Source organism: Danio rerio, chromosome 3 (assembly GCF_049306965.1).
Source record: "Danio rerio strain Tuebingen ecotype United States chromosome 3, GRCz12tu, whole genome shotgun sequence".
Classification (NCBI taxonomy): Eukaryota; Metazoa; Chordata; class Actinopteri; order Cypriniformes; family Danionidae; genus Danio; species Danio rerio.
In genome coordinates, this window is record NC_133178.1 from 20926903 (window position 1) to 20945024 (window position 18122).

The following is an 18122-nucleotide window of genomic DNA, read 5'->3' on the forward strand; positions in this document are numbered from 1 at the left end:
ACCAACACATGGCTGAGTGATGTCACCATCAGCATATGTGTCAGGTTTCCCAGTATGAGACGAGACATAAGCAAGAAACACACTGCCATGAGTATCACTCAGCTTTTGTGCGCTTTGTGGGGAAACGATGGGATTTCAGGCTTTACTTTGTTTTTCTTTATGGTAAACAGTAACTACAGTATTTATCCTTCTTTATACAGACCTTTCACTGGACCCTCACCTGCTCCCATATATCCCGCTGTCCCGTTCTTCAGGTCTTGTTGATGGCCGTCATTGATGGACATGTTGACTACACCAGATGCTATGTTGTTGCCGGGAGAGTCACCCACCTGTCCAGAATTCATGTGGTCCTGATGGTCCATTTTGAGATGATTTCAGTCTGTTGAGGTAAAACACAACAAAATCATTGGGGGTTAATGTGTGAAAGTGACTGGTGTGCACTGCATTACCTTTTAACCACTTGAGTTTGGTGGTTGGGTTGTTTGTTTGCATAAAAGTAACCTTTATTTACCTATTTAAAACTATGCCTTTAGCTAGTTAGTTGAGATTAAGAGCGATTTGCTCAATCATTATGTATTTGCACATACTACAAACATCCACTTCCTCCTCAGTGGCTGCTAATTAACCCTTGATGATATCACACGGGTGTGATCAGTCTTGGCTGTCCTCTGTAGTGAAAATCACAGTGGTGAATCAGCTGCTAAATTCAAATCTGCTTTTCTGTGAGGTCCTCCAAAAGACATCTTTCACTCTTGTCATAATCACAATATATTAGTATATATTATTTAAGGTTTCATACATGTAAAATATACATTAGTACCAGTAAAACAACCCTTCATACTTCCTAAAATACACAACTGTTCTTTGCGAAACTGACAATAATAATCATATTAAACAATCTGACAAGCTGTTTTATACATTATACAGTGTACACATTGTTCACAGTTTAAATCTGAAATTGGCCACATTTAAAAAAGCAATGTTTGAACCGCTATAAAAAAAATCTAATCTGAGTAAATAATCTGATTTAAGCAGTAAACCTTGCCCTGTGAGCGTACGAGTTAGCCATCATGTTAGTTAGTTAGTTATTTCAAGAGTGGCCAATAAATACCCCTAAAATCTATTTCACAACTTTTTTTTCTTTAGGACAGGTATTTAGAAATAAATATGTATTATAACATAGTATAAAGAACCCAGGAATGCATGGAAATGTCATAATTAAATACCAAAGAGACAGTTTGCAAAGCTGCAGTCAAGGACAAGGTCATTTTTAAGTGCCATGATTTAATCAAGTGGAGGAAGATTTCACTTCTCCTGTAAATTGTTTATTGTTATTGGAGTGTATTTTCCCATCCTGTGGTCTATATAGAAAAGCCACCTCTTTACACATAAATAAATGTGTTTGCATTCAGTAATTCCATATCATCTACATTTTAACAGCTCTGTGATACAAAGTCAACTTATCTGCATTCTGCCATGCTAAATGCCAGAAAGAATAGACTACAGGAAACAGCAAGCCAGGACAACAGGAAGTAGTAAGAGACCTCTCTTCCTTCAAGAACAGCTTCAGGTATATAGTTACTTACAGTAACACTGAAAAATAGATTCACCAATAATGTACATGTTCTCCATAAGGTAAACCCAACAATTGGCAACAACTCTACCATATAGAAGCTACCAGAACCTCTCATCTAGAGAACAGCACAGGACGAGATATATGAAGGTATTAAATGATGGATTGATGGCACTGGAATTTCCTTTTCTCTTAAAGCACACTCTGTATCCGGTCCTTTTACTTATGGTTGCTGATGTGCAGTGAGTGTGTGTTTCCTGTTGCAAGTAAAAATGGAGTTTTCCTTTCAGCAGTTCTGCTTTATCCTTTATACAAGATCAAGCCAAACTTATGTAGTCCCAATAGAGCTATTAGTCAATCTACTCGATGCAGTACACGAACGTCCATCTCTTTCAAACAGGACGCCTATAAACATGAATTCCATTAGTGTCAAAATGGATTAAATGCAACATTTTCACATCCCCTAACCTATTTTTTTGTAGTTGTCGATGAGCCACGTTTACGTAATCGGACACCTCAATGTGTTGTTGTCTGAGATTCCACATTGGAAGGTCATCTAAACGTGGGGGTCATTATGAAAACCAAGTAGTTTTAGGCAAGAAGTGCTGTGGTGCTAAAAACAGTGCTAAAGCTGCAGGGGTGGGTTTACATTTGTCGATTACATCATCCTCAAAGTCAGCAGTGACCAGCAGGGAGGAACAGTATCCCAAGCCAAAATGGCTTTTTAAAGGGATCGTTCATCCAAAAATAATTTTGTGACCATTTCCAAACCTGAATGACTTGGTACGATAGGACAAAATAGTTGGTTTTTGGTCTAAAGCTTTGGTACCCTCAATCCAAGAGTGTCACTGTTCTCCATATTTAGCCTAATGTAAGGCATCATAACCAGCTTTTAAAGCTCTTACTAAGCATTTTAGAAATGTCCATACAGGCATGCTTACAAACAGGTCTGTTGAGGCAAGCTGAAGCTAAATGCTCCTGGACAGTGGCCCTCCAGGACCATGTTTGGACACCACTCAGCATCTCAGCCTAATACATTACATGCATGGACCACTGACAAAAAGTCTGATGCACAAGTCACACAAAATAAGAAACACTGTGGGAGATTTTTAGTAATCAAACTGGATTTCATGCGACTGCCTTTCAAAGTTTAAGGCGATTTCCCATTCCAACTCATCAGCGCTGTTCAATGTGTTAAACTAAGACAAATGAACTCTATGAAGTGAAACCTCAGCTTCAGTGTTGCCCAAGTTTCTCGGCACTTTTAAACTTATTCGTTGAGTAAACGGTTTCATTATGGCGCATTTATTAGAGCACTAACTGGTGTATCTTTGCTGACTGGCAGCCTGTTGTAGATAAGTCCCTGTGCTGAAACGATTGAAATATCATCATGATATAGCCAATGCAATAAAATGGTCTTTAAATGACAGTAATATTAGTAATCAAAATAATTTCGGAGATAATGTATATAATAGAGCAAAATATTGTTATTGTGAGAGACCTTATAGTGAAGATATCCAATTTACTTGTGATTGGTTGCTGCTTAGATTAGTTAGTCTTGGGCAGTTCTTAGACAATGAAAGCTGGCATTCAGTCTATTCAGACCATTTCAATGTGGCAATGTCACTGGCCCATGAACATTTCCTGATTGTTGTCAAACTATTTTATAACTGCAACAAGAGGCAATTCAATCATATCTTACTGCCATAAGATTATTTATCAATAAGTAAACTATTTTGGATTCTCTAAAGCCATAGAAATTAAAAATGTAAAACAGGAAATAGGTCAGGAACATTGTTATTGTTTACATCCCTCAAAATGATCTATAGGTCTGACCATGTAAAACTGCAGTACAATCTGCTGAAAAGAACTTGTAAAACAGTCTTTAAATTCTCACAGTTTGTTTTCCACAAAGTCATGTGGGTTTGGAAGAACATTCCTATTTTGGGTGAGCTATTCCCTTGTGCTTTGTAACTGTAGGTGTTTTCTCCCCCAGTACAATCATTGCACAAGTGCGCTGAGGTTTGGGAAGCATCATACTCCAAATCCCCCAGAGGGAATCTGTCACCTTCTTAATAAACCCTCACAAGCCTGGTTTCCCTTAGGCAGCAGTGGTGCAAATTCAAGCCTGACTCCCGCAGGCCTCTCATGCATTATTCAGACTGAACTGTGATATCAGTAAACAAAGCTTAAAAACCATCTGCAACCACAGTAAGTCCAAATCAAACCATCGCTTCATTATTAAGGACTGATTGATTGTGAAAAAAAAGAAAAAAAAACAATGAAATGTGGGGAAACAAATGGAATGCAAAAAAATGTGAAAGATTAGAATTGCAGGGATATTGATGGTTTTTTGCAAATGGGACACTCAGAATGTTGGCTCTAAGCATGGTGTGAACATTTTCCCAATCATATGTTCATGTTTCCCATGGCACGTTTTTTTATTATAAAATGGAAATCCTGAATTGCAATTTTTAAGTGATTTTGGGAGAATTTTTTTATTGTTTTGTAGTTTTCTGCAGTTAAAAAAAAGTTGTTTGTAATCGGGTTCAGAAAATTATCATCAAGATTTGTATTTTCATGCATGCCTGTATTGTTATCAGCTTCCAGTTATAGAGAGTTATCATTCATATGCATCAACCAAAATTTTCATATCACTGTGTCTGTTAGCCAACCATTTTTTAAGAGACTTTAAATCTATTTCTCACAAAACTATTGAATACAAACATTTAAGCCTCTTAGAATGCTTTTTGTGGTACTTTTAAATTTTCTTTATCGTTACTGCTACTATAGCTAGCTCTCTGCAACCCTCACTTGATCTCCCACTGAATCTAAGCAGGGCTGCGCCCGGTCAGTACCTGGATGGGAGATCAAATGGGAAAGCTAGTTTGTTGTAAGTGGTTTTAGTGAGGCCAGCAGGGGGCACTCAACCTGCAGTTACTGTCGTAACGCTCCAGTATAGTGAAGGGGACTCTATACTGCTCAGTGAGCGCCGTCTTTTGGATAAGATGTTAAATCGGGGTCCTGACTCTCAGTGGTTGTTAAAAATCCCAGGATGTCCTTTGAAAAAGCATCTCGGCCAAATTTGCCCACTGGTCTTCGTCCATCATGGCCTCCTAATCATCCCCATATAATAATTGGCTTCATCCCTCTATCTACTCTCCACCAATCAGCTGGTGTGGGGTGTGCGGTCTGGCTCAATATGGCTGCCGTCACGTCATCCTGGTGGATGTTGCATAATGTTGGTGCATGAGGAGATTTCCCCCAATGTGTAAAACGCTTTGAGTGTCTAGAAAAGTGCTATATACTGTATATGTAAGGAATTAATTTAGTGAAACTTTACTAAAAAAACATTTATGTTGACTTTTCTTAAGTTAAAGTCAGTCAGCTTTACTTGCAATACCCTGCTATTTGACCAGGTTTACCTGGAGTAAAATGACAAAAAACATGGTTACTACACCAGATACACCAACAACAAATGGTCTCTGACAAGCAGAAACTAGCATGAAAAAAACACATGCTGGTCTGGGGAGCAAGAAAAAAACGTTTACTTAATGTGTGATGTTTGCCAGAAGATACTAAGAGCATAGTTATGAAAAGCAGGTCAATTTCTATCAAGTCAACAACTGATTTTTTCCTTAAGGAACTGAGTGGAGTGTGGGTAGCAGACACCAGATGGAGCTAAAAGTATATGAGGGATTGGTGACCACAGCCTAGAATGAGGGTAAACTCATTGACAGATCGTGGTGTTACATTTTAAGAAGCCTTTCTATGTAATAACCTTCACAATGAATGACACATTAAGACTAAATATATGTTGAATAAATGTGTTGATTTGAGATTGTAGTTTTTCTTTTACAGAAGTTCTGAAGTCTCCTGCTCATGGGTCTTCTCCTGATTTACAACAGTCGTTGTTTATGGTGCTGGTGCTCTTGACCTGAATGATTTTGATACCTCCTGGGCAGTGTTGGGAGAATGTCAATGCCCCTTTAAGAAGCCTTTCTGCCTGACGATGGATGTATCTCTCTCTCTCTCTCTCGCTCTCTCTCTCTCTGTCTCTTGTGGTTAAGAGCTTGGCATCAAGCAGAAAGGGCAACATTGGAATGAAATGAATGGTTAAAGGTGGATTTATGAAAGGTAGGCTTGGGAATGCGGAGGGCTCTTAAAAGACAATGCGGGGCGACATGTGGCCAATCTGGTTGAGGGTTGGCCTAGACTGAAGTAGGGTAGGGGTGAGGCAGAGAATTGTAATGCGAGTTGGCCAGCGGCCAGGGACGGACAACTCTCACCTCATCAATATTCAGGACACATTACTGTAGAAAGCACGAGAGAATGAGAGAGCAAAAAAGAAAGAGTGAATAGGAAATGGAGACAGAGGAGGGGGGAGCAGAAAGGGAGAGAGGTGAGCAGTGCACTAATGCAACAGAACAGCTCAACAATGAGGATGCCACTGTCAGAGGCTTTTGGGCCATTCGAGATAGAAAGGCCACTTGATTTTATTTATTTATTTTATTTTTATTTTTTTTACTTTCACCAGCCTTATATTTGGGTTTAATGTAGCTGTTATTTCTTGAAATCTCGTTTACAGTAATATACTGAACATCAGCAAGTATGCAGCTGTTCTACGAAAGTAAAAATAATTAAAATATTACAATATTAATACAATATTTATTACAATAGTATCAGATCAATTCCAAGAACCTTTTTGAAACTTATTATCATATTACTTATAAACAAAATCTCATTTCCTGAATATCAAAGTCATTCTTAGTTGCTTGCCTATTTGTAAAATGTCACTTGAATGGGATGAAAATGATGAATCTGATCATATAAAACATTTCTTTATCTATAGTGTAGACGTAATGTACATATTATTAAAGCTGTTAATTAATGTATTATTTACCATTTTCATTTATTTATAATTTTTTTAAACAGGAAAAGATTAAAAGTTAATCAAGCCTGACTCAGCACGAAGGCTGTTTTTCAGCAGGTTCCTGCTCTGCAGAACATAAAAATATGCAGACACCCTAAAAATCTCATCCATCAACACATGAGAACAGTACAATCACCAAACATACAAAATAAAGAGAAACAGGCTATCTCAGTGGCTCAGTGACCAAACAGGCAAACCGTAAGGCAAGGTGGACAAGATTATGGCATGAATATAAGTCTCAGAAACAGAAAGACAAATTTTCCCATTAACAAATAGCTTTTGTTTCAGCTTTTTATAGACATTTTCAACATAGTTACAATAATAAGTAAGGTGAGAGGCCAAACTGACTCCCAAATATTGATATGTAGATAAAATGGAAAGTTTTTGATTTGAGAAAGCGATGGGATTGGGAATCATTTTCGTCGAGGTGAGTAAAGTTAGTTTAATAGTCAAATGATTGTTTTGCAGGCTGCAGCCATCTATGTAAATGCTGAAGATCTGCATTTAGTTTAGTGTAATTGTGTCTGTACTTGATCCAGACACAATAAGTACAGTGTCATCAGAGTACAATAAAAATCTGAATGTTAAATTACCTGAGGGAGGTCATTGATTCTACTTTTTTTATTAGAAATTGACATTAAAATATATAATTATGGGTGACACAGTGGTGCAGGGGGTAGCACGATCGCCGCACAGTAATAAGGTCATTGGTTCGAGTCCCGGCTGGGTCAGTTGGCATTTCTGTGTGTAGTTAGCATGTTCTGCCCAAGTTCGTGTAGGTTTTCCTCTGGGTTATCTATAGTGTATTTGTGTGAAATGAGTGTGTATGGATGTTTCCCAGTGATGCGATGCAGCTGGAAAGGCATTTGCAGCGTAAAACATTTGCTGGATAAGTTGGCGGTTCATTCCACTGTGGCGAATTTAATAAAATGTACTAATTATATACATGCTGATAAAAAATGTTGGGGCTAGTATCATCTAGAAAAAGGAAATTGTCCCAAAAGAGCTAAAAACGAACAAACTTATTGCTGAGTCCTGCTCTACCCACTTCAACCCTACTGTAAGCCGAGAGGAGAGGAGAGCGAGTGATGAGGAGGACAAAACAGGGAGAGACAGAGAGGGAATGTGTGAGGGTTTCTGAGCTGAAAGGACAAGAGTGAGTAGGCGGAAAGGAGAGAGAAACAACAAAGACGAAACAAGCAAGAGGAAAGAATTCAGCAAGCGAGAGAAAGAATAGGAGGAGGAGAAGAGAGAAAGAGAGCACTTCAGGGAGGAAAAGATAAAGGAATTTCAGGCGAGAGAAAAGAAAGAGTGACAGACACACACACACACACAGACAGAGCCTGTAACTGTATGATACAGCACATTTCTAGAGGGACCTTCACGGATTTCTGCAACAGCGCAATGGGTTGCCGTCACTTCTAGAGGAATGGGGCATCATGGGTGTTTTCACAGCACTCGGCCCTGTCTTCTCTCATCAGATCACATGTTATTTTGCCTGAGATGGCCGTGCTAAATGGTCCTGCAGCACGGCAGATATGAAAGGTTTTTTGAGGTTGTGTGGGGTTCGTCAACGAGCTGTGCGCAGATGCTTCACACACAGAGCAATCACTGACCATCTGATGACCTTCTCGATTTGGTACACTTGATTCTGATTAACTTTGAAGCTGCTAAAGGAAGATTGTGATGGTCAAATATTATAATAATTCTTTGCATTCTTTCAGAAAACATTTGCATTCCCAAGTTGCCCTGAGAAAGGAGTTTTCAAACTTGGAAATTGTTAACCCTGGGTCATGCTAAACCCAGACTAAACATACTCTTTCTCCCCATTATCTGATTTGTATTTAACAATCAATTCAGGTTATTTTATATGCTGATGATTCAGACTTAATGTTCCTAAACCCTGGGTAGATTTGCATATTTACAGGATCAGCATAATTGAATGTGGTATGTGATCTGATTATATTAACAAAACTATATACCAGGGGTATCCAAACTGAGTGTCCTGCTGAGTTTAGCTCCAACTTGCTTCAACACACCTGACAGGAAGTTTCCAGTATATCTAGTAAAAGCTTGATTAGCCAGTTCAGGTGTGTTTGATTAGGGTTGGAGATAAACTCTTTAGGACACCGGCCCTCCAGGACAGAGTTTGGACACCCCAGCTTGATATTGTTAGCTGCTATCCTACTGCTGATAATACACAGGGTAACTTTAGGAAATGATGCAATTAAATAGAAAACCAGGTGCGACACAGGGCAACAAAATAGGATAATAGGGTATATGTACAGGGACTTTTAATTTCAGTCAGCCAGCCTGAGGGCTTTCTGTGAATTGTCATCCCATTTAAAATCGTTGTGTTTAAGATCTGATTTCTTTAAAAAACTGCATCTTCACTGCCTGGCTGGGATACAATATAAAGTGGGTATCAGACCAAAGAAGAAGCACTGTTTGTATTAAATTATATTTTTCTGTGCCAAGTCTTTAAAATGTGGAAATTAATTTTACCCCTGTATTTTCAATGGAGTTTCCGCGTTAGCCTGTTTCTAATGATGACGCTAACATTTAAACAATCTCTTGTTTCTTTTTACTCTTTAACAACCAAATGGATGCTAATTAACCGATTATATTTGAATGACACTACAACATCAATACTGTAAAAGGAACCTTATGAAATTGAATAAATTTACAAAGTTCATCATTGACTGAAAAACACTGGCTGTGAATATAGTCCATGGGGTTACAGAAGCAACATTCTTTTACATTCTTAGTAAAGTATAGTAAAGTAAATAGTAAAGTAACCAAGTAAAACTGCTTTGCAACATTGCCCAAAAAGTTGCACTTTGTATCATCAGCTTGCTTACCTGATTGTCTTTTCGAATAATAAAGGTAAGAACAAAATGCATTACTTTTTCACTCCCATTGACACATGCACTTTCTGTTATTACAGTGCTTGGAATGACCCTTGGTTAAGAGCTACAGTAGGTGGGAAGCTCATTTGTGTTCATATGCAAAACTTTTGCTTTTACTCTCATTTTTATAATTGAAATATTACATGGGTAGAAAAACTATATTGCTGTACATTTGCTATGGAAAAAAATAATAGATCTGTGAGAGAACTTGTAGAACTGTGTAGAATTTTTGCTACAAGTTCTTCACAAAAGCATTGGGATCATTTTCTGCTAGAACCATCAGCCATATATTGGATTTTTTCATTTTAATTTTCCTTTTTGTTGTTGTTGTTATTAATCTAGACACTAATTTACAACGGTATGGGATTGATACAAAGGGAAATAATAATGTTTGATTTCAGAGTGTCTGCAGGGTCTTAAAAAGTCTCAAAAGATTCATTTTAGGCCTTTAAAGTCTTAAATCTACTGAATATTGTGTTGTAGGTGTCAAATCTTTTTTTAACAGGTCTTAAATGTTTTTTGTTCATGTATAGCTACCCAATCTGGCCATTAACACCCATACAACCACCAACAACCCCAATCTCAGTTAAACTTTTTATTAAAAATAGTATTTAAATACTTTCCTTACAGTAACATTTAAAACTTAAAAGTTCTCAATTTATTTACTACTGTAAACACTGAACGGACATATTTTTTATTATTGAATTATTATTATTATTGTATTATTAAGTTATAATCACTTAAGTTAAGTTATAATAATATTTTTTGATACGTCAAGTTTAACATTTTTTCCAACTCTGATAGTCTAAAAAAACCTTAGCATTTAGCCCTGTATAAGTCTAAAATCTTATTCATAATGGTCTTAAAAATGTCTTAAAGCCTTAAATTTAACTTGGTGAAACCTGCAGAAACCCTAGATTTACTTGACCAATATCACTGAATACCCAACAAATGAGTTTTCAGTACTGTTTTGTAATGACGCAGTTATGCGTGTTAAATGTGATGCAATGTAACCTGTCAATGCCCATGGTGTGGTGAATATTGGCCATTTTTCTGCTAAACTGAGCTGACGTTTGCTCATTCGGTTGGAAAAATGACCATCTGTCAGACCCTCAACAGCACATACTAGGAGGTGTCTGTCTGTGTGTGTGTGTCTGTCTGTCTGTCTGTCTGTCTGTCTGTGTCTGTGTGCGCATGCCATAATTTGATGACATGGTGATCCTTAACCTCATGTAACCTCTTGTTTGTGTTTCAGTAATTAGGTCCAGTCAGTAAATGTACAGCCTTTGGCAAAGCCAGGGAATGAGGCAAATGTTTTGCTAGGCAAGAGAAATCTGTGAAGAAAGTGCGGACGGCGACAGAGGGTTAACAGAGGCCAGCTGATATGATAAGAGGAGAAATCAATGGAGTGGTCATCTACAATCAATATGAGCTATAAACAACAAGCAGAATAAAACCTGGTAAGTGCAGATATGAATCATTTGTTTCTTCCACAGCCAACAAGTCAATATGATAAAATTCCCACACATTAAACACTCTCTTTTCACATTACATTTATGTATTTTAATGCCTGATGATCAATCCATGAACAAGCTTGTCCAGCACTTAGAATCTTCATTTGTTGCGTAACAAAAGGTTAATGTGTTAATAAAAGAGTAAATGAGAAGGGTACACATGGCATGTGTGTCTTGAACTCTGGATAATTATGTTAGCCTCTTGTGGCTATAAAATTCATTATTTGTAATCTATCCAGTTGAGGTCTTCAACTACAGTACCTGTCTGTGTTGTTAACTCAATGAGCTGTCTTGTAATTGTCTAAAGTGTTATCAATGCTTCAACGCAACCTTTCATTAAGGGCGACGTGAAATTAAATTTACCCTCTTTTGTTTCTTTACAAGGAAACAGATTATGTTGGGGTGTTTGGATCAGCATGTTACTACATCTGTTGTCTGAGCTTGTTTTTGCAGACTTAACGTTCTGAATTGATGGTTGTTGCGTCACTGAGAAATGACGTGTTATTGTCTGTTTGTCAGCATCTGTCAGTATTTGAATTGGTCTTAAAGCACTAAACTCAATCCCTGCCCTATATAAGTGGTTTAAAATTTAATTTATGAAGGGCCATAACTGTTTAATTGTGCATTTATTTGTATCGTTTCCTGTTTTTACATTTTACTTTTGCCACTATAAATTGAATCTAATGTTCACTTAAAAATGCTTCGTTTGCCTTTGTGTTCTCTCCTCCATCAGGTTGGCGTTCGCATTTAATACTGGCATTATGACATGTTGCCATTAGACAGTGGCTGTTTCTCAATTCTAAGAATGCTGAGAACGTACTCGTGTTCTTGTGAAGACTTTGGAAGAACAAACTCAGGAGACGCATGCTCTGAGAAATGAGATGCTGCGTTCTTCCTTATGGTCACATGACCTTCACACATTTTTTTTTACAGAAAACTATATAAACGCTACAGCATTTATACAACAACTTATTGTTTTTCCCCTTTTCAATAAATATACCATGTACAAAAACCAAACAGATTTTAATACAAATGTCAGCAAATAAACACCCTTAATGTGTTTATGCCTTTATTAAGATTTTCATGTCAATGTTTACTTTCACAGTCTCATTTAGGGAAACTCCTGAGATAAATGAGTTATATCTCTGAACTTTAATAATAAATCTATATAAAATGATGCTTATTGTACTGTGGTCATCGGAGGATCCTCAATATCAAGAACACATCCTAGAGCTTTTATGTGTCCTCCTTTCTTGTGGTCTTGAGTTTTGGAATTGAACTTGGTTGATGATGATGATGTTACATGAGAACACAAGGACGCAAGATATCAAGATATTTTGAAGAACGCATAATGAGAAAACAGCCAATGTGTTCCAAATGAGACATATCGCCCTCCGAATGTCACTTTGAAGCAAAAACAAACATGGCTGCAATATTAAAGTGTTGGTCCAAATCAAAGTGCTCAGAACTGGCCACTTAAAGATTTTGAAGTGTACAACTGTTGGACACTTCTGGGATCTATGATCTTTTGCATAGTTTGCATAGAAGTTGTTTGGCATCGAAATGCCAACAGGAGGCTTGGAATTTGACTTTACCTAGTATTTTTTTATAGGCTACAAATAATTAATTAGTTGTGAATTAATGAATTATTCAAAAATAATTAATTCACCACCGCCTATGACGAAGATGTCATCGTCCATCTTCATGTTTCACATTAGGCATCGTACAATGCCAAAATGGTCGACATCACCTACTTTAAATGTCTCTGTACCATTGCTGTCAATGGAGGATGAGGGAGCTCTTGAATTTATTCTAAAATCTATAAACTTGTGTTCTAAAGTTAAACGAAGGCCTCCGGGGATTGGAACAGTGAGTAATCAATCCCAGAATTTTCATTTTAGGTTGAACTAACCCTTTAAGTTTCATTACAAGCTGTTAACACATTGGCAACAGATACATTAGTGAAACTCCACTCAAAAAATTAAAACTCAAATCAGTCACACTTATGTTATTCCAAAACTATTTGTCTTTATTTATCACTTTAATTAATAATATTTAGTCAAATCGTTACATAATTAGCATTTTTGGATGGTGTATATCTTTGATTTATTTATTTATTTATTTATTTATTTATTTATTTATTTTCAATTGAATCATGAAATCAAATTTGCGAGTAGCATTTCATGATAACTTGAATTGACCCTGTCTGTATATTCTGTTTGTCAGAATATCTTGAGGGGTTGGTCTGGCCTACATCAAAATAGCTGTTACACAGAACAAAGTCAAATGGATTATGATTGTCTAGACTTTGGTGTCTGTTCTTTGAACATGGCAACATAAAATCCACCACTCACACTCAAACAACTACTGTTTGTTCAAACTACTTATTTAAAGTGAGTTGAAACAACACAATTCTTAAGGTTTTTTGGGACAATTTATTAATTTTATGTTCAGTCCACTTCAATTTGTTAAAATGATTAAGTCGACATAATCGATTTGTGTCGGGACAACATAAAGGAATTGTGTGGAACCCAGCATGTTTGCACTGTTGTTTCATTATGAACGCAGCTACATAACCAGGTGGTTACTTCCCTATAACTAAAACACAAGCTTATTTATTATCCATCTCCTTTAACAGCCCAGAGAGACTTTCATACTTTAACAGCTCTGAGGGTTAAATTAGCCAGACTGTCCTCTTCAGCTCAGCGTTTCTGTTCGCTTCACTATATTTATGGGTCTCTCTCAGACTTTTTCAGACAGACCAATTACATAAGTGCCCTGTGTGTGGTGTAATTGAAATGTCCGGGAGTTGCTTCTGGAACGCCTCTGCAACAATGCAGCAGCAAAAACAAACACCTAAGTTAAAGGAATGGCTCACCCAAAAATCATTTAATTGCACTTAGTTGGTTCTAAACTTTTATGTATTTCTTTCTTCAGTTAAATGAGGTATTCTGAAGAATGTTGGCAACTAGAAGCCAAGGATATTCGTAATGAGAAAGAACATAAAAATACTACAGGATTGAAGTCAGTGGCTGTTTTTTTTCCTAACATTGCTCTTTCTTTGTGGAATAAGTGGAGGTTGAGTAAATGATAGTCATTTTTTGGTGAACTGTCTTTATAGTACTGAAAGTAATTTTTAGCGCCATATAATTGTGAAATCAATTTGTAGACAAGTAGTAATTGTGTGCTGTTTTTGAAGGGTAGCCAACTCTGCTGGCGTACCTCTCTGTGTCTGACCTAGTTTTGTCCATCCCAGCTAGCGGCGCAGATTGCAGCATCACTACAGTAGTGGCAGCCATCTCCCCATCTCATGTCTCCTCCCTTTAACCCGTCTCTTTTTCATTCTCTCTGTCGGTCGGTTCCCGCAGAGCTCCAGAATTGGGCAGCAGGATCAGTGAGGGTGGTGGCTGCATGCATTTACGTGCCAAATGTGTGGCAGGTGCAGCTTAATCAGAAAAAATGTTCAATATTCCCTAAAGCATTGCTGCATGCTTGCACCAGCCCGCAAGATCAACTCCTAAACGCTAATCCAGTAGTTAAGAGCTTATCAATGTCAATTGCTCATCCCAAAAAAACCTTAATGTGTTTAAAGGTATTGATTACCTGAAAATGACAACTTTAAATGTCCTTAAATGTAAATTCAAACCTATAATGAGTTTGTTTACTCTATGAATCACAATGCTACTTTTGTAAACATGAATAGGGGATCAGAGCTGTCAAAAGAAAACCCCTAAAAGGATTTAAGAATGTCTTCTTTTGTTGAATGATTGCTTTGTGTGAGGAGGAGAATGAATTTAAGTGGTTATTTATTATTAACCTTCTCTCCACTCAACTGACATCCAGTGGGACTGGATCATTGAGTTAGGGTAAAACTAGATCTGTTCAAGTCTGTTCAATCAATTGATGCACTCAGTTTAAAACAATGATTTGTTCACAGATTGGGCAACACTGTCCCTAGAAAGCAAATTTTGCAAGAATCAGCGAGTAATACAATCAATTAAACTAGCTATCTAGAAGACTGAAATAGTATTTTCTTGTAAAATCATGCTCCAATACTCTTTACACAAAATTAATTCATAAATTGGACTTTTACATTTATTATTAAGAATGTATAACTAGTACAATAAATTAAAAGTCAAATTATACATTTGAAAGTACAAAAATAGATTTGTTTTGGTCATTTTAGAGCTTGTTAACTACACTTCTAATTGACTTTTTATAAAATGGGCAGGATAATCAAACATTTATTTTCATAGAAAGTAGAAGATCTGACAAATTGAATTGACAAGAGCCTTCATTTGTTTTTAATTAATTCATTCATTCATTCATTTTGAAGTATAAAGAGATGAACTAAGGCCTGTTTACACTAACACTTTTCAGTTTTAAAATGCATTAGCTTTGCTATGGTTATGGCATCCATCCACAATACCCTGAGTTTTCGAGCCCTGAAAATAAAGCTTTTTGAAAACGCTAAAGAGGCCGTTTTCATTTGAAAACGCTGCTTTTCTGTGTCAGTGTGGGTGGGCGAAAACGGATCTGAAGTCTGATTGGGGCTTTTTACTCAATATTAAGTGCCCAAATTTCAATCTTGGACCCCTTCCTTAAGTTTGGACTTCACAAGTTTGATACAGAAAACAAACTCCCGAGGACATGTCGGGTAAAAACAGTGTAGGCTACTTTATAACGTCATTCACCCTGGCTATGTTGTTTCACTATCTTAACAATAAAATGAAAACATAAGGAACTGCCCATTTTCATTTTTATATTAACAGATAATAAAAATTTTAAGGCATTGTGTAGCTATCTTTATATGATCATCATCTTCACTGTATGCATGTTTATAACAAAACGAAGCCTATAACCATAGACTATAGAATACACAAGTCATGTCACTTGTATCTTTTTGAATGGGGAAAAGTGTTAGGGTCAATATGCTGAATAAATCCCGCATTCTAGTACAAAAGCCAATCATCAATCGATATGTACTGACAATACTTCGGGGGGAGGACCAGACGAGAGTTTCTGCAGATTTTGGATGTTTAGAAATGAAACTAAAGACACAGTTTTTGTTTAATTTTATTGGTAATTCTTAATATGAAATTTAATCGTAAGCTTGGCAAGCAATTTTGGATAATTTGATGTTTACTCATTCAGACAGATTGCCCGAGCATACTGCCCGAGAGGTGTTTCAAAGATGGCCGCTGAGTGAAATGCCTTGCCTCAAAGGGACTTTAGAATAACATAACTGCCTCCTTTCATTTTTTTTTTTTTTTTAAAATACAAAACATATCTTTTCTTTTGCTGAATATAAGTTTTTATAATAAATAATGGCCATTAAAAAAGTATACCGTACAAGAAGTTTATAGGAATTAAAAGCAAGCAATCAGTCAATATGCAAAATCAGTGTACGTGGTTACATAAATTAATATAGCCTAACTTATCTTTGTGATCTGCCAAAACATGTTACCTGAGAACAAGTAATAGATTCAAAATACCATCAGATAGAGACAAGATTAATCAAACATCACTTTTAACAACTGTAGTGAAATCTAAAGGAAGATCCTTGATAAACTGTCCGACCTCCACTGCTCTCACCTGGGGAGGTGTGCTCAAAGCCCCCTGCTGACTGCCTGGAGCTCAGACGTGCGCATACTGTGGTCACGTGATGTGCGTTTTCAGGGGTGTAGTGTGGACGAAGAGCTGCTCAAAAGCGCCAGGTGAGACGTCAGTGTGGACGTAGATCACTTTCATTCTAAAACGCGGTTTTAAAACTAAAACGTATTAGTGTACACGAGGCCTTACACAAAGCCTGATACAAGTTTTGGAGATTCTATTTAATCTCGTAAAAATGTTCAGTAACATTCACAAGAGAATGCAAATAATATGCATTACTGCAAGGATAGCTTCACTGATATATAAACTGAGCTGTGGTTATTTTCCCATGTCACACCTGCTCAAACAGCAGAGATGTCCTTGATTTAACCCAGAGTCCAAACCTTCCCATCTGCCATGTGGTTTCTGGACCCGCAGCCCAGACTCTCCACAAGAGTGCAGATCACACCTCACTAAACTGAATATGGACAATAAATTAACAAACCACCAGAGCGGTCAGTGTGTGCTTGTGTGCATGCATACACTGACCAACCTGAAATAATAGTCATGCTGCCAGACGACATTGCTGCTGATAACAGCATGATCCACTTAGCATATGAAAATATTCTGACTCCTGAAAAGGACGGTTGGCATTTACTCGAACAAGTATCTTACATACGCAAACCTGATGGTGAAAATGTCAGTCTGGTGATATACATCCAGCGATGTGTGCAGATGCAGATAGCTGTGAGGCGCAGACAGCATAAAACACTGAACCGCCTTCAGCATTGAGAATAAAAGATAGATTAATTCCATGAGCTTGTGTCCGTGCGTTTTTTTGTGATTTCCAGCACACTACACACAGGAAGTTAGTCATCTGTTGCCATGGTGCATCAGGGAGTTCAAGACTGCAGTGCACACTGCATGCAATCTGGCCAACGAGACCAGAGAGAGACACTGTCTCACGGTCTTCAACCGGCTCAAACATGTTGAATCTGGCTTGTCTTACAACAATGTGCGGTTCTGGTAACTCCAGATCCAAGTTATAACCCCGGAAGTTCTTGAGATCTGATTAGGTGATAATGACTCTTCTAATTAAATCAAAGTGGACCCTAATGCTCACACCCCCCGTGGAGACCCTCTAACAAAGTATAATCTGAAACATAGTCTATCGCTACACACTCTAATGCAGTTCATGTTCAATTCATCTCATGAGTTCATTCATTGGCAATATTGATTAAATGACTTATATTATAATTATAAAGCATGCATCTCTGATCTGAAAGATGATACAATATGGCTGCTTCTTGCTGTGGTTAATTAATCACAATTAATTTTCTTCACATTAGCTGTTTTCATCCACCGATTTTTTTAATGCACATTTTGTAATATTGCAAATAAAAAACTGCTTATGGTAACATTAAAATAAAACTTATGAACACCACTGAGTAGAATAAGCTTTTGTCCAATGTTTAACCAATGAGAAGGCATTAATGCACAAACCCTTGGACCAACCAAATAGTAAAATATCTGAAATGTTGCTTTGGTCATACTAAATTCTCTTAGCGATCATCAGTGCATCATCAAAGTGGTTTATTATT

General features: G+C 37.2%; 1 protein-coding gene and 1 long non-coding RNA gene across 51 annotated transcripts in view; one reads left to right on the plus strand and one right to left on the minus strand.

Annotated features, from left to right (window-relative positions):
- Positions 1–18122, minus strand: part of maptb (microtubule-associated protein tau b) — a 58429-nt gene that overhangs the window by 32731 nt on the left and 7576 nt on the right. For 45 of the 50 annotated variants that reach the window (XM_073944333.1, XM_073944337.1, XM_073944319.1 and 42 more), the window contains one exon: positions 221–379. In XM_073944333.1, coding sequence (XP_073800434.1) covers positions 221–362 — 142 coding nt within the window. In that variant the 5' untranslated portion in view covers positions 363–379. Of the gene's footprint in view, positions 1–202; positions 380–18122 lie in introns of all 50 variants that reach the window. The other 5 variants (XM_073944331.1, XM_073944317.1, XM_073944332.1 and 2 more) reach the window with 1 other exon arrangement.
- Positions 1441–7100, plus strand: LOC141381184 (uncharacterized). The gene is made up of 4 exons (XR_012400942.1): positions 1441–1570; positions 1636–1723; positions 5217–5297; positions 5435–7100. It is a non-coding gene; the product is annotated as an uncharacterized lncRNA (long non-coding RNA).